Below are 27,417 nucleotides of genomic sequence, written 5' to 3'. Positions count from 1 at the left end.
AGCCCAAGTTCAGGTGCAAGATGACCAACTGGCCCCCGTCACCCTTTCCGCCTCTGATTACTCCAGCTAACCTGGACATTACCTTCCAGAACACTCCCAGGGCCAACACAACATGGGGTTCTTCGGTCTTATGTTTTTAACCTAAAATAGTCCTATTGGTTTTGCACACAGTCCAAAATGTTCATGAGAAACTGACGTTTCCAGTTGGTCTGAGGTTGGCACTCTAAGGAGATGCTGCGTTTGGCTTCTAGCACCCCACATGCTGCTTGTTATTTTCCATTATTGCTCAGCTTCCAACAGGGGAGTCCTGGCTGTGGAAGGAATGGGCCTGGGTCATCTTGGCTGTTTCCTGCCTGTGATCTTGAGGCGTGCCCAGCTTTCTGAGTGCCTCCATCTCCCCAAAGACCCCAGAGTAGTGATGACTGCTTAGTGACGATGAGGCAGGAGGACACGGACCAGGATCAGTCTTGGGCAGCAGTTAGTGGGAGCTGTGCAATCCATGCTCTGCCAGCCTTGGCCATGGAGGGCCATCTCCTTCCTGCCTGTGGGGAGGGTCAAGGTTCTTGAGGTACAATTTACCAGCAGTAAAGGTGCACCCTTTTCAAGTGGACAGTTCACGGAGTTTTGGCAAAGGTGTATAGGCATGAGCCCCCCAGTACAGCCGAGCTGGAGCTCGTCCCAGAAGTGTCTCTGTGTCCCTCTGCAGTTTTCTCCTCTACCCAGCCCAGGCAACCACTGCCCATCATTCTGGCCTTGTGGTTTTGCCTTTTCTAGGCTGTCAGTAGGCGAATCACATCATGTCCCGCCTTTTGTTGGGCTGCTCGCTGCCCACCCAGGTTTCCACACAGCCGGGCCTGTGTGGAGCTGATGCTGCGATGCTTGTGTGGCAGGTGGTTTTGGTGAACAGGGCTCCATTGTGTGCGGAGAGCCTGTGTGTTCTATGTTACTGAGACCATCATATTCACACCCAGCAGTGTCAGTATAGTTTCTCCTGCTAAAGGAACAGTTCTCGTGGTTTGTGTTTGGAAACCTTGGTGTTGCAATGGATTTCTAACTGTTCTACTAAACTCTTATGTCCTTCAGAACTTATCAGAGTATGGTAGCACATCAGAATGCTTGTTAAGATGGCTTTTATGGGGGGAAAGTGGAATTCTTTCTACTTAAGAAGCTCTCAGTTATTTTGATAGGGTGGTTGATGAGATAGTACCAGACGTGCTGAGCTCTCCTTTGTCAAATATAATAATAACAATAATAACGTGATGTGGTGCTGTGTATGAGAAGCATGGTTGTTTTTACTAGAAAGTTCTGAGTGGACTTTACTTCTCTATCTATGGAACAGTCACAGGGACATGAGGAGGGCACAGTGTTGCAAATAGCTCATTTGTTGAAGCAAAATGTATTCCTGCAGTCATGGAAAATGATCCACGTGTCAGGTCCTTCGTCATAAACGTGGGAGTCACGCTTAGGTAGACTCTCCCATAGCGAGGCAGCCCTCAGTTGAGCCTCTGTTCTGCCTCTGCACTCCGTGGGTCACAAGGTTCCTGAGAGGAGTCAGGGCCAAATGGCTGGCCCTGTGGTGCAGCTCCTAGCCACCTTCTGTCTGCAGAGGGGCTATAAGCCAAAACTGCAGCACCCTCATCCTCTAAATAATTTGGGGAAAGTACATATATGTGTATATATACATTTCTTTTGTCTTCCAGTTCACGAACCAGTTCGAATTGCCTATGACAGGCCTCGGGGTCGTCCCGTGACCAAGAAGAAGGTGAGTGTGGCTGTGAGTCCTCACGTGTGACGTAGTCAGAGTTTGCCAGAGTTCCAAAGGGCACTGGCGTGACTAAGCTATACTCATACTTCAGGCCAGGTGTCAGCATACAAAGCACAACACACAGCCTTTTCTCTCCCGGGACTTCTTAAAAGTGTTTTGCATTGCCCAAAACCACAAGAGGGAGTAATTAGTCTACTTAACGGATGTGTGAGGCCTGATATGTGCAATGGATTGGAGAGATGAACAAGATAATGTCTCAGCCAATGAGAAGTTCAGATTTAGTAGACTATAATTGTGGTTAAAAGAGTGTGCTACTTTGCTAGTGAGCCGAGCGCATGTGCGTACGCATGTGTGTTTATTAACTGGTCAACACCTCTTGTGCTCCCAGCTCCATCTGCCCACCTTGAGGCAGCCATGAGCGGGGCTGGCAGCAATAGAAATGTGCAGGACCGGGAATGGTGGGTGCTGTGGGTGCAGAGAAGCAGGTCAAAGGGAAGCAAGCAATAAGGTGGGTTGGGGGGTACCCTTTAAGCAGGGAGGCCTAGGAGAAGCCCCAAATCAGTCACAGGTCAGCACGGAGCCCTTTGTGCCTAGAATGGAGTGATGGGGTGAGGAAGTAGAGGTGGCAAGCACCCAGGTCACATAGGGCTTGTCAATGGATGTCAGCACTGTGGCCCTTTCTCTGGGAGAGGCATTGGAGAACCACGGTGGGGATTTGGGTGGAAAACATGGCCACTATGGCAGCTGTGTTGAGAGCAGCCTGTGGGGTGGGGGGCGAGGCAGAGCCGGGGGTCCAGGAGAGGTGAAGGTGGAGTTGGTGGGACTTGCTCATGGATTGGATGTGGAACAGAGAAAGCCAAGAGCCCAGGGTGACTCCAGGGTTGTCAGCCTGGACAGTTAAGAGAATGGAGCTGCCATTGACTGAAATAGGGAGCCCCTGTGGGAGCAGGTCATTGGAAGGACACCGGGGCACACTCCAGACAGCTGGGCTGACACATGTCGGGGCAGGTGAGGCTACACAAGCTCACTTGGGATACATGTGGGGACATCACAAGTCTCTAGAAGTCAGGGAGGTGAGTGGGGAACCAGGCGAGGTCTCTGCTGGTGTCAGGGGGTGAGCAAAGCCCAAGTTGTGGCTCAGACCTGTTCTGAGTGCATTGCATCAATATCAATGGCCAAATGAAGCATCGGTGTGACCCCAGTTACAGCTGAGAGCAGGGACCTTCCTGTACCCGAAGCTTATGGTCTTAACAGCTGTGTTGGGTTTTAAGCCGACCCAGCACCCGGGTGCCCATCTGGTGGCCTGTGTGAGGCACAGCCTGGTGAGAAGGCAGCCTTTTCAGGCTCAGCCTGGCCATCTAATCTTGGCATGTGAATCCTGAGGTTTTGTACATCTGTAAAGTGGGGCAGTTGCACCTATCCTGCAGGTAGGAAATACCTTGAGGATTAAATGAAATGTATGTTAACCCGATGTGCAGCCAGCTGGTGTCCTGCAAACATGGGTCTCTCTTTGGGGTGACTGCAGGCAGGGAGGAGGTCTCCCCTGCAGCTCTCTGTGCACACCTCAGCCTGGCCTATGGTGCATGGCTTTGCTCCAGCCCCAGGAAACCAGGCAGGGTGATTCTTAGACACAGTTGAACACTCACAAAGATCTGTCCAGCTGAGTGGACCCCTGTTCCTCCTGTTGCTCCCACCTGAACTGCTTTCCCGAAGGAGGATGCAAGCCTGCCATTTGGGCACCCGTGGCCAGCCTTCCCTCTGCCTTCCCCATCCTCTTCCCCTCCCACACTTGTCCCCTGCTCAGACCCTCTCCACTACTCCCAGCTGCCTTGATCAGGATAGAGGAACCTTCTCCCTGGGAGCATGTGAGGCCCTGGGGACAGGCTGTGTTGAGTGTTTAGTAAACAGATTAAAGAAATAGGCAGGCGGCAGGGACTCTGAGCCCCCAGCTGCCCAGCGGTTCCAGCACACTGTGGGTGCTAATGAATATTCATGAGTGAATGGAAATCCCCTTTGCTCACACTGGGCAGGCTCCTCCTCCAGAGGCCTCTAGGCTTTTTAATTTGTCTTCCCACAGTCAGCTCTGGAGCCCAGACTTCCTCTAGGGCTTCTTACCTTTCTACCCACAAGGTCTTTCCCAGGCCCCATCCTTCTCAGCTGCACTGGCTCTCAGTGAGGTCTGCTCTGTGCTAGACATGGACCCCAGAGTCCAAGTGAAACCCGGTCCCTGCCCTTGGGGAGCTCTCAGAGCTCCAGACCTGGGAAGGACCAGACAGACATAGGTCAGTCAGGTTTGCTGAGTAATGCCTGAGGGCAGCCAGGGAAGCTTCCAGGATAGGGTCACTGCTCAGAGTTTTGGAAGCCCATGGGAATTAATGAAGCAGTGGGAGAGGAGTGGGGGTCAAATAGGGAGGACCCTTTGAGTCGATTTTTCTGTACAGCCTCTCTCCACTGCCTTTCTGGATCCCTCCTGCCTTAGCCCTGCTGCCCCTCTGACTCCTGCACTCCAGGGGCCTTCCTGCCTCAAGTCCTGTGCCCTGTGTCCCTCAGCCTGGGATATGCCCTTTGGTCATCACAGGGCCACTCTCTTTATCCAGGTCTCCACTCTGGGCTCTTCCTACTCACCCTTTGGCCCCAGGACCCACCATCCCCTCACAAAGTTTAATTCACAGTCTCAACACTGCAACAAGAGTGGTCATGGTGAAGCCTGAGAGGCTGGTCTGGTGTGGCTCTATGGGGATACCTCAGACTGGTGACCTCCAACCTTTAGAGGTCTGAACCCACCCAGGGAATATTGCCAGGACCATGGCTTGATCTTGAGTATCTGTGGAGTCAGGGAGGCATTAGGGGTGTTAGTACTGGACCATGTCCAGATGTAACCCAGGGCAGACCCTTGCTCCAGGGGCTTTGCTGCACCTCACGTGCCACACTCTTCTCTCTCCTCAGAAACCCCAGGACTTTGATTTCGCCCAGCAGAAACTGACCGACAAGAACCTGGGGTTCCAGATGCTACAGAAGATGGGCTGGAAGGAGGGCCACGGCCTGGGCTCCTGTGGGAAGGGCATCAGGGAGCCCGTCAGTGTGTACGCAGTGGGCGCTGGGGGCCAGGGGTGGGGATGAGCAACCGTGCCTGGGGAGATGAGGCTTTCTGTGGGATTCTGGTCCTAAGTCCTTTGACCTGCAGCCTGATCCTTGGTTTCCTTCATGTCGAACATGGCTTATAGCAGATCATTTACATATGCAGGTGTTCATACAGCTCCTTGCTGCACTTGCATAGACTTGGTCCCTGGCATTTGGCCACACTCATTATTATCATAAAAGCTTGAGTGGTAATGCTGGGTAGTTATGCTAAGAGCCACTTCCCTTTTCCAGGAGCCCACATGCAGACTAGCCAGGGTAGAGCACGGCCCAGAGTTTATTAAGCCCCATTAGCAGCCAGCAAGCATTTCAGTTAAAATTGAGCTTAGCACCTGCTGGGGAGGCTTTCTGCTGTAGTCAGGGGCTGGCTTCTGAGCACACTTCTCAGAAAGTTCGCATGCCTGCACGGGTGAGTATCCCTTGTTCCCCACTGTGAATTGTGTCTTATTTTCCCCCTCCCTTGCTGTCACTGTTGTGTGTCCCTCATACCTCTGTCCCACTCAGATGACTCAGGCTGTTTTCCATCTCCTGGTGGCCGGTCTCTGGGCTCAGGTGTGGCTAACTCTCCATTTTGCTCCTTAGGGGAACTGCCTCGGAAGGGGAGGGGTTGGGTGCCGACGGGCAGGAGCACAAAGAAGATACGTTTGACGTGTTCCGTCAGAGGATGATGCAGATGTACAGACACAAACGGGCCAACAAATAGGTACGTATGTGAGCTAGTGTGGGGGGCATTCTGCCTAAGCTGATGTTCTGGTACACAGAGAAGCTTCCTCCAGAAAAGTTAGTGTGCCCCACTCCTCAAAACCCAAACATCAAAATATCACTCCCCCCAAAAGATCATAAAATTTTGTGAGGGAAACAAAAGGAGTGTTTGGATGTGGATGTGTCCCACCTCTCACCTTCCAGGCTGAAGGAACGAGCCCCGTGCTCGCCAAGCGCCACTGCACGCAGCCCATGGTGCGGCCTCTGCACTGGGCTCCCAGGTGCGACTGTACGTGGCCATCTTGTGGAAACAAGCCACCACAGGAGTGGCCTGGTGTCTTACGAGTGTAAGGGTGACCTGGAAGCTGGTGCTGCAGAGGACGCCACTCTGCCTCATCCCTTTCTGAGGGTCTTCAAATCCTTTTCCTTCTGAGGGGTTGCTGGCCTATAAATATCCTATCTTTCTCCTATCTTTCTCCTCTCCTCTCAGTTTTGAACAAAATCGTTCTCTCCCTGAATAGATGAAAACCATTGGTGAGAAAGATAAGGCTTGAAGCAGCAATTACTCTTAAAACGCCACCTCTGTCCCGGATCTGCCCTGGAACCAGTGCCCAAGTAGGTTTGGTGTGTACACGAAAAACAAACATCTCCGCAGTTTCTGGTGCGGAGGTTCCACCCGCTGGCTTTTCTTTTTCTTAAAAAAAGAACGCACCATTTCCAATCTGCTTTTGCCTTTCACCCTCTTCCAAATGCTTTTGGCAGCAAGTCTTCTCCAAGTCTCCCCTGGTTCCGCTCAGAAGGTGGGGCTGCCCTTGAAAGCACCAGCACCCTTTAAGTGCTCAGGAACCAGCTCCTGTCGGTTTTTCTGTCCTGGGACACATTGCTCTCTAAAAGTGATCTGCTTGCAAACTTGATACCGAAACAGTCACAGATCATATCTTCTCAAATTTAAATAGGGAATATAAATCAGTAATAATGAGGTCTGTGCTTTGGTACCACAGCTGTCGGTTGGAGTGCTGAAGCTCTTTAAACAAGTGGAGGTAGTGGATTCAATGAACGTGTTATTTATGGAGTCTCATCTCTTAAATGCATCCCAAGAGACTTGACGAAATTTCAGCAATGTATTCAGCAGCTGTATTCAGGGGGGAGTAATCATTACACCGATGAAACTTTCCCCAAATTTACGTGTCTCTTAGAATCCACAAAGCAAACTAGTTTTTTTTTCTTAAACCACATATGGAGTCTCTCCTACAAAGGGGTGGGAGGTGTAAACTCTTCAAGACTCTTCATTTTTTGCATGTGTGGCAGTGTAAAGAATTGTTTTATTAGGGCCTTTGTACAGAGCAGAAAGGATCCTCTTGGGGTGGGCTCTGCAGCTGTTCGCTATTTCAAGGCGTATGATTGCCGCCCCTTCCAGCTTCTCGCACTCTGCCTCTTGCAACTACATGCAAAATTCTCAGGCTGTGGGAATCTCTCAGCCCTTTCTCACAAAGCAGCAGTGTTGAAGTTTTAAATACATGCTAAAATCTGGAAAACAGGATCCTGCTGATACTATAAGCTTGGGGGACACAGCAGTGAGTTACCCTGTCAGCCACTTGTATTGGCTGTTATGAAATCCTTGCTTTCTCAAAGCCCGAGACCTCCTGGGCTGTAGTCCCAGGCTCCTCTGGATCTGTCTTATCTGTCTGGCCCACGCTCACCAGCACAGCGTCACGGGCCTGTGCCAGCATCTCACGTGCCCGCCTGATGTTGCCCTTCTTCATGCCACGGGTAGTCCCCAGGGCCCTGCTTGCTTCTGGTCACTTTTGTTGCTTTGGCAACTGGCAGATCTTTATGGCCACGGACATGCTGGAGGTTCTTCAGCAGAGTTGAAATAGCCTGCAGGGGTGGCGTGGTTTGGGGGAACCACAGCTATGGGTTTTTTTTCTAATCTTTCCAACAGCCTTCCATGTTGGCTGGGGATCAGGTAAAGGGATAGAACTCTGAGAACAGGGCCTTGATCCCGCATGGCCTTTCACAGAGCACCCTTTGGTGCTGAGTGAGGTGTGCACCCCCCAGCATGGGTCCTGGCTCTTTTTTCAAGCATCATATTCGCTTTGTCCTAGTATACTCATTCTTGGCTTTCCTCTGCTTTTATTTATAAGTAAAATACTTTAGGAATTCCAGGGGTTTGAGCCCTGTTCCCACAGCCTCCTGCCACTCCTCCTCCTGGGGGTGTCCTGCTTTGAGCTGACACTGTGAGCCTTTGGCAGTCGTCAAAGGGAGCACCTACTTCTTGAGCCTGGAAAGTCCTGTAAGCACTCAGGTGGCGCTTCTGTGGAGTTGGCATTGAGGCAGTGAAGGTGTTGCGTGGGCCGGGGAGGAGCGTGGTGGTGCGTCCCTGTGCCAGCTGTCGGCTGGGGACCAGCGTGCTGGCCCTCTGTGCCCGCCCTTGCCCTCTCCAGCAGAGGCCACTCTGCGGAGAGCACGTGTGAGAGCAAGTGTGATGTGCGGTTGCATAGCCTTGTCAAAGTCACAGTGTCTTTTCTGTCATTCTAGTTCCAGGGTCTCTTCCATGAGGACGACAGGCATCCGGAAAGTGCTAACTCACCACTTTGGGTGCTTACTGTCTCTGCCTTGTTTCCATCACTGGAAATCATATAGAGAAATTTAGCGTTTTTGGTCCTTGGTAAAACCTAGAAGACGTTTGTGATGTTACAAAATGGAAGCTTTGGGTTTTGTTTCTTTTTTTTTAATCTAAGAAGTTGTGAATGTTGTTAATCATTTAGCAGTTGAAATAAATGTAGAGGAAACCTAATTTTCCATGGTCTCCGTTGATGTGTTTTTAAATCAGACTGGTTGGGGAACACATGGTAGACGTTGTAGGGCCAACGTGGAGCCAGATCATAAACACTGCTGCCTCCCAGGCATGCCCTCTGCCTGCGGGGGCCTTTCTGACTGGCTTGCTGCAGCTGGGGAGCCTGGTAAGTCACTGGGAAAGCCTAGAGGGTGCCAGAAAGCAGGTAGTGATCAGGGCCATACATAGTGGGTGGGTCCACTCTGTTTTCTGTAGAGAGGGGGGTTTATTGCTGGGTACAGAAATCTGCCTTTGAGAGGGTGTCGGGACATGGGAGCTTTACCTGAGCTGCCCACAATTCACCTGCCCACCTCAAGGCCTTCCCTGATCTCAGGGTCGGGGTTACAGCTGCCAGAGTTAGACCAAGGCCCACCTGGGCTTCCCCCTGAGTTAGGAGCTGGCCTGTGGGACATCTTCAAAGCTCCAGGCTGTTCCCATATTCTGCCCAGCCTGTGTATGATTCCTCCATCAGCAGCCCCTTGGCCCTTCTGGTGAGGAGGGAGGGTAAAGAGCACATAGGTGGGCAAGCCTGGCACCTACAGGACCTGCAGGGACCTCCACCTGAGCACAGTGTAATGGGCAGGAGCCTGGGATATGGTTGTGCCCGGGGTAGCAGGGAGCCCAGGAAGGGTTTGGGGGGCCTTTGTCAGCAAGAAAGGGGGAGGAGGAGGAGACAGGGCCTCTTGGGAAGCTGGTGTCAGACCCCTGAACCTCTCCTCTCACTGTGTCCCAGAGGACACTCAGGAGTGATGAGGACCCATATGGTCGTGATGGGAGCTCTTGTCATCCAAGAACCTCCCACACATTTGCTGTCATCTTCACCAGAGCCCTGGAGGTTGGTGTCTGACCATGAGCTTTAGTGCCGCTCCCTGAGAAAGTTGCTCAGAACCTATAAGGACCCCACCCATTCTCCTCCTCCCTCTTGGGAGACCCCCTTCCCAGCTCTCCTTTATCACTGTGCAGGGCTGGGGAAGGTCACTTAGACAAAGGCACACAGAATGAGGTTCTCCAGCCCAGGACACTGTTCAGGCTTTGACCTCTGGCAGGTCTCTCCACCTCAGGCCTCAGTTTCCCCTCTGCGATTTGGGAAGGATTTCTTCCTCTGCTACCTTGTCATTTAGGGCTAACTGGAACCTGAACATACCATTCTCAGCCTGGAGGGCCCCTCGCCTCCACGTCCTCCCCCCACAGCCTCTCCTCTCCCTGGAAACCTTCTGGACCAGGACCGTGAGAGGCAGAGGGTGCTGCCGGAGGAGCTCCAGTCTCCAGTGTTAAAGCAGGCCTTTGCTATGCCTGCACACGGACCTACATAACATGCACACGTAATACATGCAAACGTGCCCATTCAAGCAACATGAGTACATTTTCTTTTGTAAAAGATTTTTGAAAATGCAAGACCCAGATATATGCGGAACAAAGCACAGAGGTTTCCCCTCTTTCCCACTCCCATGTAAAAATAACAAAAAATAAATTTAATAATTTAAGGCTTGCCATGCATGCCGCCTAGAGACTTGCTTCCTCGTCATCTCAACTGTCTTTCCACATGAGTTTGATTTCAAGTACTGTTTGTGAATAAGTAATGCCTGGCTAAAGTCAGAAGGTACAGAAGTGTGTTCTGTGGGAAGATAATTTTCCACGACCCACAGCACTCAGGTATCAGGTCCCTATGTGTAGATTATTTTATTTTCTTTATTTATTTTTGGCCACGCAGCATGTGGGCTCTTAGTTTCCCAGGGATCAAACCTGCGCCCCCTGCAGTGGAAGCATGGAGTCTTAACCACTGGACCACCAGGCAAGTCCCTAGATGATTTTATATATGGGCATATTTTAGATACAGACCTTCTTAAAAATGAAAATTATACTTCACATTCTGTTTTGCCTTTTGCTTTTTTCCACTTAACTTTCCAAAAAACATTTATGTATAACAATGTCTTGGACTGTCATTTATCTCACAAATTCCCCATCCATAGCCATATGGGTTATCCCGAAACTTTGGCCCCAGTTAGAACACCTTTGTGGATAAAGCCCTTCAAATGGCATTTCTGGGGTCTCCCCACCTCACTGCCTCCCTCCAGTGTTCCTGTGTCATCCGACTTTGGGGGCAACCCTGGGGGTTCCCCTGTTTCCCCAGCCATGCCTGCCTCGCCAGGGCGTAGTGGAGCTGTGGACTCTGGGAAGCGCTCCACTGCAAACCAGAGCCTGCAGCCCTGACCCCTCCGGACCATGTCCTTGCACTATATTCAGGGCACAGGTCCAGCTGCCACCCCTCTCTTCTACCCCCAGATCCCTCTAACCCCGTCACCCCCTCCCTCCAATTTTGACCGTCCTGGAGCCAGCACAGCTGCAGCAGGTGACCTTGTTTTCCCAGGAGGCCCATCGGCCTGGGCAGGGGACCCTGCCTCTCCAGGCCTTGACTTCCCCCTCTATCCAGTAATTGGCCAACACCCACCCAAGGGGCATCATGAGGGCTGGATATGCACCAGCTGGGAGTTGGGGGGAGGGGAAGGGGAGCCTGCCACAGCAGGTGGTGGGACAATGTGCCTGGTTTCCTCCAGTGAAATGGTACAGCCGATTTGCAGGGTAATCCAGGACCACTCCTAGAGAGGGTTTAGAGGGACTGGTTTTGTTACTGATCCTTCCATATCCTGTCCTCTTGGGCCTCAGTTTCCCCACCTGTGAAGTAGGCGTTGTCCTTGAGGATCCATAACCCCCTTCACTGTGTGCCCTCCTCACCCCTCCCTGGCCAGCCCGAGGGTGGGGTCACACCCCCAAACTGCCCCCCTCCCACTGAGGAGGGGCTGAGGCCTAGGGTCCAGCCCCTAGGACAGGGGTAACTTGTCAAACTCCCATGTGTTTGGGGCATGGGGACAGTCGGAGGGGAGGAGCAGTGGTGACAGTTATTGTTGGGGCTGGAGGCAAACATGACTCTGCCAGCTGTCCTGTTCTATTGTACAGATGGGGAAACTGAGGCCCAGAAAGGGGAAGAGCCCGGTCTCAGGCTGCACAATGAGTTCTCCAAAGTCTCAGTGCCTGCTCGAGCCTCAGTTTCCCCATCTGGGTAGGGCTGGCACTGTGCTGCAGCAGGCAGCAAACTTTTTTTTTTTTCGGTACATGGGCCTCTCACTGTTGTGGCCTCTCCCGTTGCTGAGCACAGGCTCCGGACGCGCAGGCTCAGCGGCCATGGCTCACGGGCCCAGCCACTCCGCGGCATGTGGGATCTTCCCGGACCGGGGCACAAACCCGTGTCCCCTGCATCGGCCGGCGGACTCTCAACCACTGCTCCACCAGGGAAGCCCGAACAAGTGTATTTTGTACAGTGTCTGAAGGGGACCCGCTTTGGGGTGGGACAGGCAGACCCAAGTCAAGTCCTAGACTGGGGGCACGACAGTGGGTGACCTTTAGCAAGCCCCATGACCTCTGGGACTCCATCTCCTTCATCCATAACATCGGATGATGATGTATGGGCTCGGGGAGTCCAAAATGTACCATTAATTGAAAAGCCACTTTTCTCCAGTATTTACATTGCAGTTTTTTTGTTTGTTTGAATTTTTGGCCGTGCTGCACGGCTTGTGGGATCTTAGTTCCCCACCCAGAGATCGAACCCAGGTCTGTGGCAGTGAAAGTGCTGAGTCCTAACCACTGGACCGACAGGGAATTCCCATACATCGCTGTTTTAATACACCGTATTGAACTATATGGAAATAGAGATACAAACTCAAAATATATACCTGCACCATGCACCGTCACAGACAAAATCTGGAAAACTCCACACCCACCTATCAACAGGGGTTCCTTGGGAAGTGGGCTGAGCTGCGGGTGGAATTTTTCCTGTTTACCTCATACATTTCTGTGTGGTTTGAAAGCTTTGCTTGCATGATTTTAGAGTGACGAAAATTCATTGTCTATGAAAACGTGGATGATAAACTGAGCCTTGGGTTTGCTTTGAGAATCAAAGGAGATCACAGGTATCAACTTCGCAGCCTGTAGCTCAGACTATATACTGTGACAAATCTTCTGATAGACAGTGGTCTCTCTGGACTCTAATCTTCACATCCAGCAGAAACTGACCCATTTCCCAGTGGAGAAACTGAGGCCTGGGAGCCTGACTGCAGACTCACACTAAATACCAGGATTTCCAGTTATCTCATCTGGTTTTTTTTTTTTTTTTGCGGTTCGCGGGCCTCTCACTGTTGTGGTCTCTCCCATTGCGGAGCACAGGCTCCGGACGCGCAGGCTCAGCGGCCATGGCTCACGGGCCCAGCCCCTCCGCGGCATATGGGATCTTCCTGGACCAGGGCACGAACCCGTGTCCCCTGCATCGGCAGGCGGACTCTCAGCCACTGCGCCACCAGGGAAGCCCTCTCATCTGGTTTTGAAGCTCCCCATATATACACACATGTGTGCATATACATGCATACGTACACACATACAAAGACACATGTGTGCGCGTGCAGGCTCAAAAACACATGTATATATACAGACACAGATGCGCGCACACACGTGCACACACACGCATGCATACGCACCATTCCTATTTCCCACGAAGCCCATGCTCACCGCCCTGAGAACTTTGGCACTGAGGAATTGCAGCTCCACGATGAATCTGACGCCAGCTGCTTGCTTCAGGACCCAAGGAGGGGGACCTCATGAGCTGAGCTTTTCTTTGCTTGATTTTTCTCCAGAGATTCCTCTGTTTGGACTTGTGGGAGCACCGCCTCCCAGTTCCTGGAATTCCTGGTCCAGGTGTGAGATTTGAGGTTTCAGCTTCAGGATTTCAGTGTCCACATCTTGATCATTTGCTTTGCCCAGAGGCAGCTCAGAGCAAAGCAGAACTTGAGGGTTTGAGTCCTCAGTCCAAATACGTCCTCCCTGTGCTGTGTCACCTGGGGTGAGTGATCCACCTATCTGAGCCTTATTTTCCTCATTTATAAAATGGGAGAATGGTAGTATCTGATACCAGGCTTCTGCGAATCAGCACCAGCATGCTTCGAAGCCCACAAACGTTCACTGCACTGTTTCCATCGTTCTGTGACACTGGGAGTCTGTCATTGAGGTTTCCTGTTGGCCTGCTCCTCCTAAAAATAAAGTCCCAAGTTCGTGATGTGATGGGAGGACCACACGGGTGATCTTACAATATTCACTTCACCCCTTGGAATCTCAGTTTCCTCATTTGTAGAATGAGGAGATTACCCCCATCCTGGAGCATCAGCTGAGAAGTGTGTCCAAGCAAGGGATCTGGAGGAAAGCAATGCAGGCAGCCAACAGGTACCTGAGAAGGGGCGTCTTTCCGGACCACACGCCCAGACAAATGTTAGACTTGCTAATGCCCAGTGGTTGCCTGTATTGGCAGGGACAGCACCTCCCTCCTTGCTGGCTGCCATGAGGATCACCCCAATTTTTTGGTTTCTTATTGATGTAAAGTTCACATAACATAAAATTCACCATTTTAAAGTGAACAATTCAGTGACATTTAATACATTCACAGCGTTGTTCAAGGACCATCTCTATCTAGTTCCAGAACATACCTATCACCCCAAAAGGAAACCCAATGCTCATTAGCCGTCATTCCCCAGTCCCCCCTCCTCCAGCCCTAATAATGTCTACTCTGCTTTCCGTCTCTATGGATTTGCCTGTTCTGGACATTTCATAGAAATTGAAATTTCATATACTATGTGGACTTTTGTGTCTGGTTTCTTTCACTCAGCATGGTGTTTTCACAGTTCATCCATGTTGTAGCATGTGTCAGTGCTTCATTCCTTTCTATGGCTGAGTAATATTTCATTGTGCAGCTAGACCATATTTTCCTCATCCATTCATCTGTCAATGGACATTTGGATTGTTTACTCCTTTTGGCGATTGTGAATAATGCTGCTGAAAACACTCGTGTATAAGTTCTGGCTTGAATACCTGCTTTCAATTCTTTGGGGTCTATACATAAAAGAGTGGAATTATGGGATCCTATAGCAACTCTACGTTTAATCTTTTGAGGAACTGCCAAGCTGTTTTCCTCGGCGTTGCTCCATATTCCAGCCTTTTTTGCCAACTGATCTGGGCGTCTTTAAAAGCCATGATCCTCTCCCTCATGGGGCAAACCCACTGAGGTCAACCCAGGGCAGGACTCTCAATGTCCACAGATATGAGGCGGAATCCTGGGAACAAAGCAAATAGAGGGAAGGTAGGGAGAAGTTAAGGGGTCTTTGGATGTAAAATATGATGACGTTTTTCACAAAACAGACCCTGGAGGACAAAATCCAAAGCGTGATGTGATTTTTGTAGGATCCAAAAGGATGAAATTGCAAAGTGTGGTGTGATTTTTGTAGAAAATATATAAAATGTAGACAGATTCCCCCACGCAGAGAGTGAGAGGGGTCTGCTCCAAACTGTCTGAGTCACGGGGAGTGGGGGGGGTGGCGAGGGAGAAGCTCTTCCCATCCCTTCCCCAGCCATGCGCCTGGGCACACCAAGAGTGCATGCTTAGGCAGTTTGAAAAGAAAACCCATTGAAGAACATTCAAAGGAAGTAAAAATGATGAAGTATGTGCTGGCGGCAATTGTCGGTCTTTGTTTCAGAGGCAGCTGTGGTCTTAGGAGAAAAAAGCACCAGATGTGAATCTAGACAGTCTCTTCCTGTGTCAAATGGGTGACTAAACATTGCTTCCTCCAGGACTGCTGTTTGTAGGCTGCCATGAAAGTCCCTCCAGCATCTCCCTGACAGTCTCTCAGTAGCCTCTGTCCATCTATCTGTTGGTTCACTCATTCACTCACTCATTCATTCACTCACTCATTCATTCGCTCACTCATTCATTCACTACATATTTGAGAAACACCTAACTGCTCCTTCCGGGTGGAACTTTCTTTCAAGATCTAAAACCAGTATGCAATTATTGGGTGGGCCAAAAATTCATTTTTTTTTTCCATAAGATGGCTCTAGTAGCACTTAGTTGTCTTTAACTTCATTCAAAACAATTTTGTTAGATTGTATGTGACAGCTGTCATATCAGCGTGCATTTAAAAAAAAGACATCAAAATTGGTGTAGCCATTTTAATATTGAAAGATGGAAGAAAAAAAGCAGCATTTTCGGCATATTATGCTTTATTATTTCAAGAAAGGTAAAAATGCAGCTGAGGGCTTCCCTGGTGGCGCAGTGGTTGAGAGTCCGCCTGCCGATGCAGGGGACATGGGTTCGTGCCCCGTCCAAAAAAAAAAAAAAAAAAAGCAACTGAAACACACAAAAAGATTTGTGCAGTGTATGGAAAAGGTGCCGTGACTGATCGGACGTGTCAGAAGTGGTTTGTGAAGTTTCGTGCCAGAGATTTCTCGCTGGATGATGCTCCACGGTCGGGTAGACTGGTTGAAATTGATAGCGATCGAATCGAAACAATAATTGAGAACAATCAATGTTATACTACACGGGAGATAGCCAACATACTCAAAATAGCCAAATCAAGCGATGAAAATCACTTGCACCAGCTTGGTTATGTGACTTGCTTTGATGTTTGGGTTCCACATAAGTTAAGTGAAAAAAACCTTCTGACCATATTTCCGCATGCAATCCTCTACTGAAAGGTAATGAAAACGTTCTGTTTTTAAAACAAATTGTGATGGGCGATGAAAAATGGATACTGTATAACAATGTGGAACAGAAGAGATCGTGGGGCAAGCAAAATGAACCACCACCAACCACACCAAAGGCCAGTCTTCATCCAAAGAAGGTGATGTTGCATATGTGGTGGGATTGGAAGGGAGTCCTCCATTATGAGCTCTTTCCAGAAAACCAAACAATTAATTCCAACAAGTACTGCTCCCAATTAGACCAACTGATGAATCTGGTCTAATTGGACGCATTTGATGAAAAGCGTCCAGAATTAGTCAACGGAAAACACATAATCTGGGACTTGCCTGGTGGTCCAGTGGTAAAGAATCCACCCTACAATGCAGGGGATGCAGGTTCGATCCCTGGTCAGGGAACTAAGATCCCACATGCCACAGGGCAACTAAGCCCGCGTGCCACAACTACAGAGCTCGCATGCCTCAACTAGAGCCCGCGTGCTGCAAACTACAGAGCCCACACGCCCTGGAGCCCGCACGTCACAACTAGAGAGAAGCCCTCACACCACAACGAAGATCCCGCGTGCCGCAACTAAGACCCGACACGGCCAAAAATAAATAAAAAATAAATCTTTAAAACAACAAAACAGAAAACACATAATCTTCCACCAGGGAGCTTCCCTGGTGGCGCAGTGGTTGTGAGTCCACCTGTCAGTGCGGGGGACGCGGGTTTGAGACCTGGTCCGGGAGGATCCCACGTGCTGTGGAGCAACTGGGCCCGTGTGCCGCGGCCGCTGAGCCTGCGCTCTGGAGCCCGCGCGCCACAGCTGCTGAGGCCCACGCGCCTGGATCCCGTGCTCTGCAGAGGGGGAGGCCACCACAATGAGAAGCCCACGCACAGCAGCGAAGACCCAACACAGCCAAAAATAAAAGTAAATAAAGAATTAAAAAAAAAATCTTCCAGCAGGATAACGCAAGACCGCATGTTTCTTTGATGACCAGGCAAAAACTGTTACAGCTTGGCTGGGAAGTTCTGATTCATCCACTGTATTCACCAGACATTGTACATTCGGATTTCCATTTATTTCGGTCTTTACAAAATTCTATTAATGGAAAAAATTTCATTTTTCTAGAAGACTATAAAAGGCACCTGGAACAGTTCTTTGCTCAAAAAGATAAAAAGTTTTGGGAAGATGGAATTATGAAGTTGCCTGAAAAATGGCAGAAGGTAGTGGAACAAAATGGTGAATATGTTGCTCAATAAAGTTCTTGGTGAAAATGAAAAATGTGTCTTTTGTTTTTACTTAAAAAACCAAAGCGGGACTTCCCTGGTGGCTCAGTGGATAAGAATCCGCCTGCCAATGCAGGGGACACAGGTTCGATCCCTGGTCTGGGAAGATGCCACATGCCGTGGAGCAACTAAGCCCATGTGCCACAACTACTGAGTCTGCACTCTAGAGCCCGTGGACCACAACTACTGAGCCCACGTGCCACAACTACTGATGCCTGTGTGCCCTAGAGCCCATGCTCCGCAACAAGAGAAGCCCACACATCACAACAAAGAGTAGCCCCCGTTCGCCACAACTAGAGAAAGCCCGCGCAAAGCAACGAAGACTGAACACAGCCAACAAACAAACAAAAAAACCAAAGGCACTTTTTGGCGCACCCAATACAAACTGCAGTCAGTTATTTGAAGGAAACATCCAAGGTACAAAGAAAGGCCCATAATGGAGCCTCGTCTGGGAGATAACATTTCACTGGAGAACTGAAGGATGAATACGGGCATGCCAGGCAGAAGGAGTGGCATGTGCAAAGGCCCTGAGGTGCAAATGATCTCAGCTGTGGGAAGAGGAGTGAGATGAAGACAGGAGGGAGGGAGACAAGGGTGAGGGGTTTCTGGGGTGGGAGACAAGTATAGATTTTGTCCTAAGGCAATGGAGAATCACCGAAGGCTTCAGAGCACAGAAGGGGCATGGCCCAATTTATGCTTTTTAAAAATTGTGGTAAAAGTTACATAACATAGTTACCATTTTAAAGTGTTTAATGCCACGGCAGTTAGCACATTCCCAATGTTGTATAACCATCACCTCTATGTAGTTCCAGAATACTTTCGTCATCCCAAAAGGAAACCCTGTCCCCGTTAGCAGTCGCTCCCCATTCCCTGTCCCCCAGCCCCTGGCAACCACCAGTCTGCTTTCTGTCTCTATGGATTTGCCTGTTCTGGACATTTCATATAAATGGGATCATACAACATGTGGCCTTTTACATCTGACTTCTCCAATGTATAGTTTTTAAAAGAGCAACTTAGAAGGACAAGAATGCAAATAGGCATCGTGCTGCTCCATCCACACTCCTCCATCCCACTCCGTGTTTAACAACAGGCACCTGTGTGATTGCCTGTGATTACGAGGGGCTCCCCTGGGCTGCTGGAGCACCCGTTGCCTGCAAGACCAACAGAAGGCCAGAAGTGCCTTGAGTTGACATCCCCCAGGGCAACCCTGATCAATAGCATAAGGTGTTTCCAGATCTCCCAGCAGGAGAGAGCCAAAGTCACCCTCCAGGGACTCTGCTGGATGCACACCCCTCACCACTGAATCCCAGTCTCTGCTCTCTCCCCTTTTCTGAGCCTCAGTTTCCTCCTCTGTAAAATGGGTCATAGGGAGGGAGCATATTGCACTCAGTGAACAGTCAAAAGTCACACTGGGTTTACAAAAAGTAAGATCCACATTAAGAGTGCAAGGAAAGGACTTTTCCGAGTGCCGTTGGGGTCCACTTTGGGAGAGGTGTCAGGCTCAGGAGTCAAGACCCAGCAGGGAAGGTGTCAGGTGGTTGGGAGCAGCTGGAGGCACAGCAGAGGCTCAGCACGTGGCTGCCAGCCTAGCCCTGGGAGGTCAGCCTCTGAAGGCTGCATTCATCTTCCCAGGAAAATCACAATCCTCTCTTTCCCCTCAGCCCCTCCCCAGCCCCCTTCTCCGTCCTAGTTTATTATTTACCCATTCAGGGCCACGATTTATTTTTGGACGAGGACGTCGCCCCTCCTCACTCTCGTGGCCACCCGCCAGAGCCCCGCGCTGGCCACGCTGGGAGAAGGAAGGCCAGAGAGAATCCAGCCTAGCTGAGAGAAGGCGGGTCCTCGAGGGAGGGTCTTGGTCACGCCTGGCTCTTGATCTTTTGTTTATCCTCATAGACAGCAACCAAGGGTGCGGGCGGCCGAATTTTTGGATTTCTCCACATTCCTGATGAACGAAGAGACTGACATGCCAGTTTACAGCACTGTGTTTGCTGTAGACATAAACAACGTCACTTCGAAATTGACATGGGTGAGCCAGGCATGGTTTGGGGTGGGTTGTGAAGTGTCCAAATATACACTCCTTTAGTTCATGCAGACAAATAAGGATGCATTCATTTTCATTTTTAAAATTATGTTTATTAAATTTTACAAAGTTGAATTCACCCTTAGTCCCCAACTTCAACTTGGCAAACTCTTATTCATCCGTCAAAACCCAATACACAGACTCCATCCTCCATCCTTCACATGTCCACACAAATGCTACATCTTTCTCCTCTCTGTGCTGTGAGAAAGGAATACTCCAGTACCATGGTCACCTGTTTATGACTCTGTGTCCCTCTCTGGACTCTGTTCTAGCACCCAGCGCAGTGCCTGGCATATAGTGGGTGCTCAGTAAATGTGGAGGTTTGGGGGAACATTTTTAAAAACAGCTTTATTGAGATATAATCCACATATCATTCAATTCGCCCGTTTAAAATACATAGTTCAATGGTTTTTAGGATATTCACAGATGTGTGCAGCCGCCACCGAGATCAATTTTAGAACACTTTCACCACCCCCAAAATAAACCCTGTGCCCATTTCAGTCACTGCCAGTCCTCCCCACAACCCCTGGCAACCACTAATCTACTTTTTTTTTTTTGAGAGAATGCTCGCACCGAGGCCCGAAGACAAAAAGAGCAGCGTGGCTGGGACTTAGTGAGTGTGGGGCGGGCACAGCATGGGGTGCAAGGGAATCTGGGGCCACACCCTGTAAGGCCTGGAAGGGAGGAGCACGAGGTTTATTCTACATGTAGTGGGAAGACAAGGAAAGTTTAAAAAGCAGGGCCATGCCATGATCTGATTTGTTTTTTTTGTTTTTTTAATAAATTTATTTATTTATGGCTGCATTGGGTCTTAGCCGCTGCACGCGGGCTTTCTCTAGTTGCGTTGCTGTGCGTGGGCTTCTCGTTGCGGTGGCCTCTCCTGTTGCAGAGCACCAGCTACAGGCGTGAGGGCTCAGTAGTTGTGGCTCACGGGCCCAGCTGCTCCGCGGCATGTGGGATCCTCCCAGACCGGGGCACGAACCCGTGTCCCCTGCATTGGCAGGCAGACTCCTAACCACTGTGCCACCAGGGAAGTCCCTACTTTTTTTTTTATAACCACTGTGCCACCAGGGAAGTCCCACTAATCTACTTTCTGTCTCTATGGATTTGCTTGTTCTGGACATTTCAAATAAATAGGATCATATAAATGGGATCATACTACATGTGGGCTTTTGTGTCTGGCTTCCCTCACTTAGCATGTCTTCAAGGTTCCTCCATATGGTAGCATGTATCAGTGCTTCATTCTTTTTGATGGCTGAATAATATTCCATTGTGCAGTTAGACCACATTTTGTCCATTCTTCTGTTGATGGACACTTGAGTTGTTTCCACGTTTTGCCTACTGTGAATAGTGCTGCTGTGGACATGTACGTGGATGTTTTCACTTCTCTTGGGTATGTCCTGAGGACTCACAGTAAATGTTCCTGGTTATATTGAACCCTGTTAAACTGCAAAGAGTCACCTGGGTTCGGTAAATGAATGCTCCAACCTCACAGGCTTTGAAATCAGGAATGTGGGCTGGAATCTGCCCCCACTGGCTCATCTGTGAAGGGGACCACAGAGACTTCTGGATTCGTCGATTGCCTTGTAAGGACCTCAGGGCCCCATGAGTAGAAAATGCCCTTTCATCGTCAGCTGGTGTAATCACTTCCTCTCTCCTGGGTCTCTCCAAAATGAAATTTTTGTTCTTTGAGGCCAACTGGTCCACCACTCAGGGCTTTGGGGACCAAAGACAGCCCTGTCCATGGGACTGGAAACATCTAGATCTGTGATCTGGATCAGACCTTGGGGTTTTGGTGGGGGCTGATCTAGAGGCACCCTGCCCTGGGTTTATTTTGATTGAGGGTGGTGGGCTGGGTCAGCACGTTGGGGGTAGCCTGTGCCCAGGACTGTGAAACCTGAGGTCTCAAATGCATGTCCTTGGCCGGCAGGTGTCTTGGGTGGCATCTGAGGCTGAGGGCCTGGCCTGTGTCCAGTCAGGAAAGGCCGAGGTAGGCTGTTCTTGCCTCTGGACACTCTCACTTTGTCAAGGAAATCTCATCTCTAAAAAACAAGCCCTGGGGATTCCCTGGTGGTGCAGTGGTTAAGAATCCGCCTGCCAATGCAGGAGACACAGGTTTGAGCCCTGGTCCAGGAAGATCCCACATGCCGCGGAGCAACTAAGCTCGTGCGCCACAACTACTGAGCCTGCGCTCTAGAGCTCGCGTGTCACAACTACTGAGCCTGCATGCCACAACTACTGAAGCCCGTGCTCCTAGAGCCTGTGCTCTGCAACAAGAGAAGCCACCGCAACGAGAAGCCCGCTCACTGCAATGAAGAGTAGCCCCCACTCGCCGCAACTAGAGAAAGCCCATGTGCAGGAACGAAGACCCAACGCAGCCAAAAATAAATACACAAAATAAGTAAATTTTTTTTAAAAAGAAAGAAAAAAAAGCAATGTCACTGAGCTGTGCATTACTGTGTCAAAAATTCACAGCCGCCTCTCGAGGAATGAGAGGGCAGGGGTATTTGAGAGTCCTTGATATCCATCGCCATCTGGCCTTCCCTCCAGAAGTCCCCAGTGATCAATGTCACAGGGTTCCTGCATGCTGATTTCCCTTCAAACCTTCCACTTCTTTATTTTTGGCTGCACTACACGGCTTGTGGGATCTTAGTTCCCTGACCAGTCACTGAACCCAGGTCCTTGGCAGTGAAAGTGCGAAGTCCTAACCATTGGACCGCCAAGGAGTTCCCCAAACCTTCCACTTCTGACTACAAAATTACTAGTTGCCAGTGCTCTGAACTGAGCCCAAAATGAATGAATATTCTGAACTTCTCCTGAAAGAGAAGGAAGTTCCAGGAAGCTGAGGCCACTATGTTCCTGTCCACATCATTTGTTTACAAATATTATGTTGCCACACTGTGCATGGCCCCACACCAAGTGATGCTGGACTCACGAAACCTCAGTCCTCAAGATCCCCCCAGTCTGGGGAGCAAAGGCAAACACAGATTCCTCCAGTCCCATGGGGTCAGGGCTGGGTTGGAGGGAGGAGGAATTGGAGCTGGAGGACCCTAGAACAGGGAGCTGGGCCCTGCCTGGGGGTTTAAAGAAGACTTCCTGGAGGAGGGGGCAATGACGCTGGGTGTTGAAGGATGAATAGGAGTTCGATGGGTGGGGAAGAGATGGCAGTGACCCTGACAGAGGGAATTTGCAAGAGCATGAGTCCGAGGACATTGAGCGAACATGGGGAACTGTGAGCAGGTGGACACACGGAGCCATGGGGGACATTGCTTAAGGATCCTTGTCTGTAGAGTGACCTCGGAGGGAAGCATCTCCTGCAGAAGCAGTGGAAAGTCTTCCTCAAGGTCAGCCTCATATGCTCCATCCCGAGACTAGCTTCCACGTCAACATCCTGCAAGACTAAAGACTAGAGAGAAACTTTCTCTTACGGAAAACTTACACTGCAGTGTAAGTGGGCATCATCTCTGTGCCTCTGGGAGCAATAATAGGACATCCACTGCATGCTAACTCCTCATGGCCGGAGGCAAAAACAGCAGCTCAGGAAGGTTCAGGGCTTTGGATTCGAACACTCGGCTGCAGGCCTGGGCCAGACCGGGCCATCTCTTCCTTGAATCACTTCATTTCATCTTAACGCCCAACACTTGGGAGGAGAGAGTCTGATCTCCATTTACTGAACCTCCAAGAGAGGATTTCTGCTTGAGGGTTCATAGTGCTGGTGTCTCCAAGGAAATGCAGAGCCTGAGACCCCCACCTGCACCCATCTCCCTCTACCCCGAGCTCAAAACAGCAGGAGGCTGAGGCCCACTTTCAAGGCCAGTCCCTTCCAGAGGGAGCACCTGGAGTCACCCCAGGGTTTTACATGATCATTTTCCCCTAATTATAAAAATGTTAAGCAATTTCCTGATGGAGAACCAAAGAAACAGAAAAGAAAACAAACAAACAAAAAAAGACACAACCTGTCCCACAGTCGCTCAGCTCAGAGATAATCTCCCCTGGCATTTCATGTACTGCCTCCCAGCATTTAAAAAATGGCCTTATTGAGAATAAGCAACTGACAAGATAAGGAGAAGGAAAACATAAGCAGAAATTACCTATCATTTCCAAAACAAGAACTTTTACTATTTTTTTTGACTTTTTGAATGTTATTTTATTTATTTTTTATACAGCAGCTTCTTATTAGTTACCTATTTTATACATATTAGTGTATATATGTCAATCTCCCAGTTCATCCCACCACCACCAGCCCCCAGCCGCTTTCCCCCAAGAACTCTTTCTATTTTAAAGTATTTATTTTTCTTAGTATGCAACACCTCATGTCTACTGCAAATGATTTAGAAAATACAGCTAGACCAAAGGCAGAAGTTTCTTTTTATTCCTTCACCCATAGATGAGCCCCGTTAACTCCAGTTCTATGGTTTCTTCACACTATGAATACTCATGAGATGAAGAACAGCAAATGCTTATGAGCAAAGACTCTGGACCTAGACAGCTCAGGTTCAAATCCTAGCTCTGCCAGCTGGCTGTGTGACTTTGGACAAGTAGCTTCACCTCTCTGGGCCTCAGTTTTCTTATCTATACAACAGGAAGGATGATCATCATGCTTCCAAGGCACAGTGAAGATTGAGATAATGCACTTGCTGTGCTCAGAACATTTTTTACAACTTGATTTTTATACTTCTTTCCTCTGCTTACAAAGTTAAGATGTGCATACCATATACACAAAAATACATACACACACACATACACACACACACACACACACACACACACAGAGCAACAGCTAATAGGAAGGGAAAGGTTGGCAACCCCACCCAGCAAAGCCCAGCCTAAAGCAAGTTAGGGCAAGAGACAAGCTGACGTCCAGCCTCAGCCTGATCCCACGGGGAGCCCTGGAGCATGAACAGCACCCCAGAGCCTGTCTCGCTCAGAGGTGAGGGGGCTGGGCTAATATATCCAAATCCACCCTCGCAGGGGCTATTATTTCTCTCCATTTTACAGAAGAGGAAGCTGGGACCCGGAAAGGGGTAGGTGACTTGTCCAGGGTCCAGACTTGATTCATGACCTGGATGAAAGAGTCAAGTGATTAGGAAAAAAGCTAATTCTTAAATTTTTTTCCTTTTGTTGTTTTATTTTATTTGTTTATTTATTTATTGGATGAAACCATTTTATAGATTAAAAAATGAAACTCCTAAAAAAAAATGAAACTCCTGCAATTAGTGAAAGTATATATTGGTCCATCCTTTTTGAAGTAAAATTTGACATTATATCCCCAAAACCTTATAAATATGCATGCCCTTTTGCTTAGCAATTCTGCATTTAGAAATTTATCTTGAGGAAATAATCACATAAGTGCTCAGAAAATGTTGTTAATAATGATACAAAACTAGAAACAAAACATTCAGAAACACAGTATTGCTTACAAAACTTATGGTACCCTTGTACAGTGAAACGTATTTCAGAAGTGAAATACAATTATGCCTGCCTATATTTATTGTTATGGAAAGACATTTATGATATGTTATAATATGAAAATCCAGGTTACCAAATAGAGTGTGCTCCTTTTAAGCTATGTATAATATGTTATTTTATTTTAAATACAAAAATACTATATGCTCAGTGTGAAAAATTCAAATTTAGAGTCCTGTTGAATAAAGAGAGAAGCCCCACTTCGCCCTTTTGAGAGCAATTTGGCATGCATCCTTCCAGGTGGTTTACACCTGCCAGGTATAAATATACAGATGCAGACATTATATACAATTTTTTTCCCTTATTTTTACAGAAATGTGATTCTAATCTACATATTAATCTGCAAATTGTTTTGTTTACATACTGTTCTGTGAATATATGTGCACATCTATACATACAGATCTACCTCATTTTTTTTTCCTTAAATGGACTACTTTAATCCCCCACTGACATTTTTTGTAATGTTTTTTAAAATTTTTGGTAAATGTAAATTTATCTTTTTTTTTTTTTTTTTTTTTTTTTTTTGCCACCAGGGAAGCCCTAAATTTATCTTTTTTATTTTTTCTTTATTATTGCGGTATGGCTTACATCCAGGAACATACATAAAGTGCATTAATTTTAGGTGTAGATTTTAGTTAATTTTTGAAATCTTTTTTCTTTAAAATTTATTTATTTATGGCTGCTTTGGGTCTTCATTACTGTGCACGGGCTTTCTCTAGTTGTGGTGAGCGTGGGCTACTCTTCGTTGAGGTGTGTGGGCTTCTCATTGCGGTGGCTTCTCTTATTGCGGAGCACAGGCTCTAGGCGCTCAGGCTTCAGTAGTTGCGGCTCGTGGGCTCTAGAGCGCAGGCTCAGTAGTTGTGGTGCACGGGCTTAGTTGCTCCGCGGCATGTGGGATCTTCCCGGACCAGGGCTTGAACCCGTGTCCCCTGCATTGGCAGGTAGATTCTTAACCACTGTGCCACTAAGGAAGTCCCTGGTTAATTTTTGATATGGGCACACCCAGGTAACCACCTCCCAAGTAAACCTGGCAGGTCCCCTGGTGCCCTTCCCAGTATATCATGTTTCAAATAGCTGTACGCATCTCACTATCTTCATAGAGGTTGTCCCCCACTTTAAAAAATAATTTTATTGTCTTCCATTATTTTCACTATCTGATCTTAATGTCTCAGCATTGCAAGTCTTTTTCTCCCTTTCATTAAACTTTGGTTTTTGTTTTTGCTTTCAAGTTCTTTTTTGTCTTTTTTCTTTTAATTGAAGTATAGTTGATTTACAATGTTGTGTTAGTTTCAGGTGTACAACATAGTGATTCAGTTATATATCTATGTATATGATTCAGTTATATATTCTTTTAAAGATTCTTTTCCCTTATAGGTTATTACAAAATATTGAGTATAGTTCCCTGTGCTATACAGTAGGTCCTTGTTGGTTATCTTCATTAAATTTTTATTTTAAAATAATTATAGATTCACGTGCAGTTGTAAAAATAAGACAGAGACTTGAAAGCATATATTCATACTAGAACTTGCATGTGAATATTCGTGGCAGCATTATTCATCATAGTCAAAAGTAGGAACAATGCAAATGTCTACCAACTGATGAATGGGTAAATTAAAAGTGAGACATCTATACCGTGGGAAATCATTCATCCACAAAAAGGAGTGAAAATACTGATACATGCCACAGCATGGATGAATCTTAAAAACATTATGCTAAGTGAAAGAAGCCAGACATAAAATAAAAGGTCACATATTATATGATTCTATTTATATAAAATGTTTAGAATAGGCAAATCTATATGTAGAGACAGAAAGTCGATTAGCGGCTGACAGGAGCTGGGGGAGGGGAAAATGAGAAGTGATTGCTAATGGGAACAGAGTTTCTTTTTCGAGGTGATGAAAATACTTTGGAATTAGATAGCGGTGATGATTGTACAACTTTGTGAATATACTAAAAACCACTGAGTTGAACACTTTCAAAGGGTGAATTGTATGACATGTGGATTATATCTCAGTAAAACTGTTGAAAACAAAGAAAACATACAGAGAGAATTAGGGTACCCTGCACCCCACTTCAACCAGTGGGAACATCCTGTGTGACTACAGTACATACAGGAAATTGACATGGATACAATCGACAGATTTTATTCAGATTTCTCCAGTTTTACATGCACTCATGTGTGCGCCTCATAGAATTTTAAAGAAATAATAATGGCAGTAGCTTGAGAGCCAGCTGCACAGCAGGCCTACTGGGACCCAATCCCACCACAGCTCTGCAAGGTGGGGACCATCTCCCAGAAGAGGCTCAGAGTTTAAAAAGGTGAACTTTTGTGTATGGCATGAGGTAGGAATCAAGGTTTGTTTTGTCCCACATGGATATTCAGTTGCTACAGAAAAATTTCTTAAAAAGTCCATGCATACCCAAGCTCACACAGGTAACCAGGGATAGGGCAGGGACTCCAACCCAGAAATATTCAACTTAACCCAGAACAGTCTCCAGGTCTCCTGTGGGCCTGTCTTAACGGCTAGCCAGCCAAGTGAGCTTTGCCCTGTCAGCAAAATGGAATGACTTTTTTAGAGCGTTTGCCA

At 48.3% G+C, this 27,417-nt stretch overlaps 1 protein-coding gene across 6 annotated transcripts in view; it reads left to right on the top strand.

The window, feature by feature from the left end:
• The window catches only part of SUGP2 (SURP and G-patch domain containing 2), a 31,136-nt gene extending 22,730 nt beyond the window's left edge, over nt 1-8,406 (top strand). For 4 of the 6 annotated variants that reach the window (XM_024767312.1, XM_024767307.1, XM_024767311.1 and 1 more), the window contains exons 8-11: nt 1,701-1,762; nt 4,712-4,848; nt 5,486-5,606; nt 6,127-8,402. In XM_024767312.1, the coding sequence (XP_024623080.1) occupies nt 1,701-1,762; nt 4,712-4,848; nt 5,486-5,606 (320 nt within the window). In that variant the 3' untranslated portion in view covers nt 6,127-8,402. Of the gene's footprint in view, nt 1-1,700; nt 1,763-4,711; nt 4,849-5,485; nt 5,607-6,126 lie in introns of all 6 variants that reach the window. The other 2 variants (XR_003006211.1, XM_024767308.1) reach the window with 2 other exon arrangements.
• Nucleotides 8,407-27,417: the final 19,011 nt, after the last annotated feature.

Source organism: Neophocaena asiaeorientalis, unplaced genomic scaffold, assembly GCF_003031525.2.
Source record: "Neophocaena asiaeorientalis asiaeorientalis breed wild unplaced genomic scaffold, Neophocaena_asiaeorientalis_V1.1 scaffold87, whole genome shotgun sequence".
Taxonomy (NCBI): Eukaryota; Metazoa; Chordata; class Mammalia; order Artiodactyla; family Phocoenidae; genus Neophocaena; species Neophocaena asiaeorientalis.
This window is presented reverse-complemented; position numbering and strand designations above follow the sequence as displayed.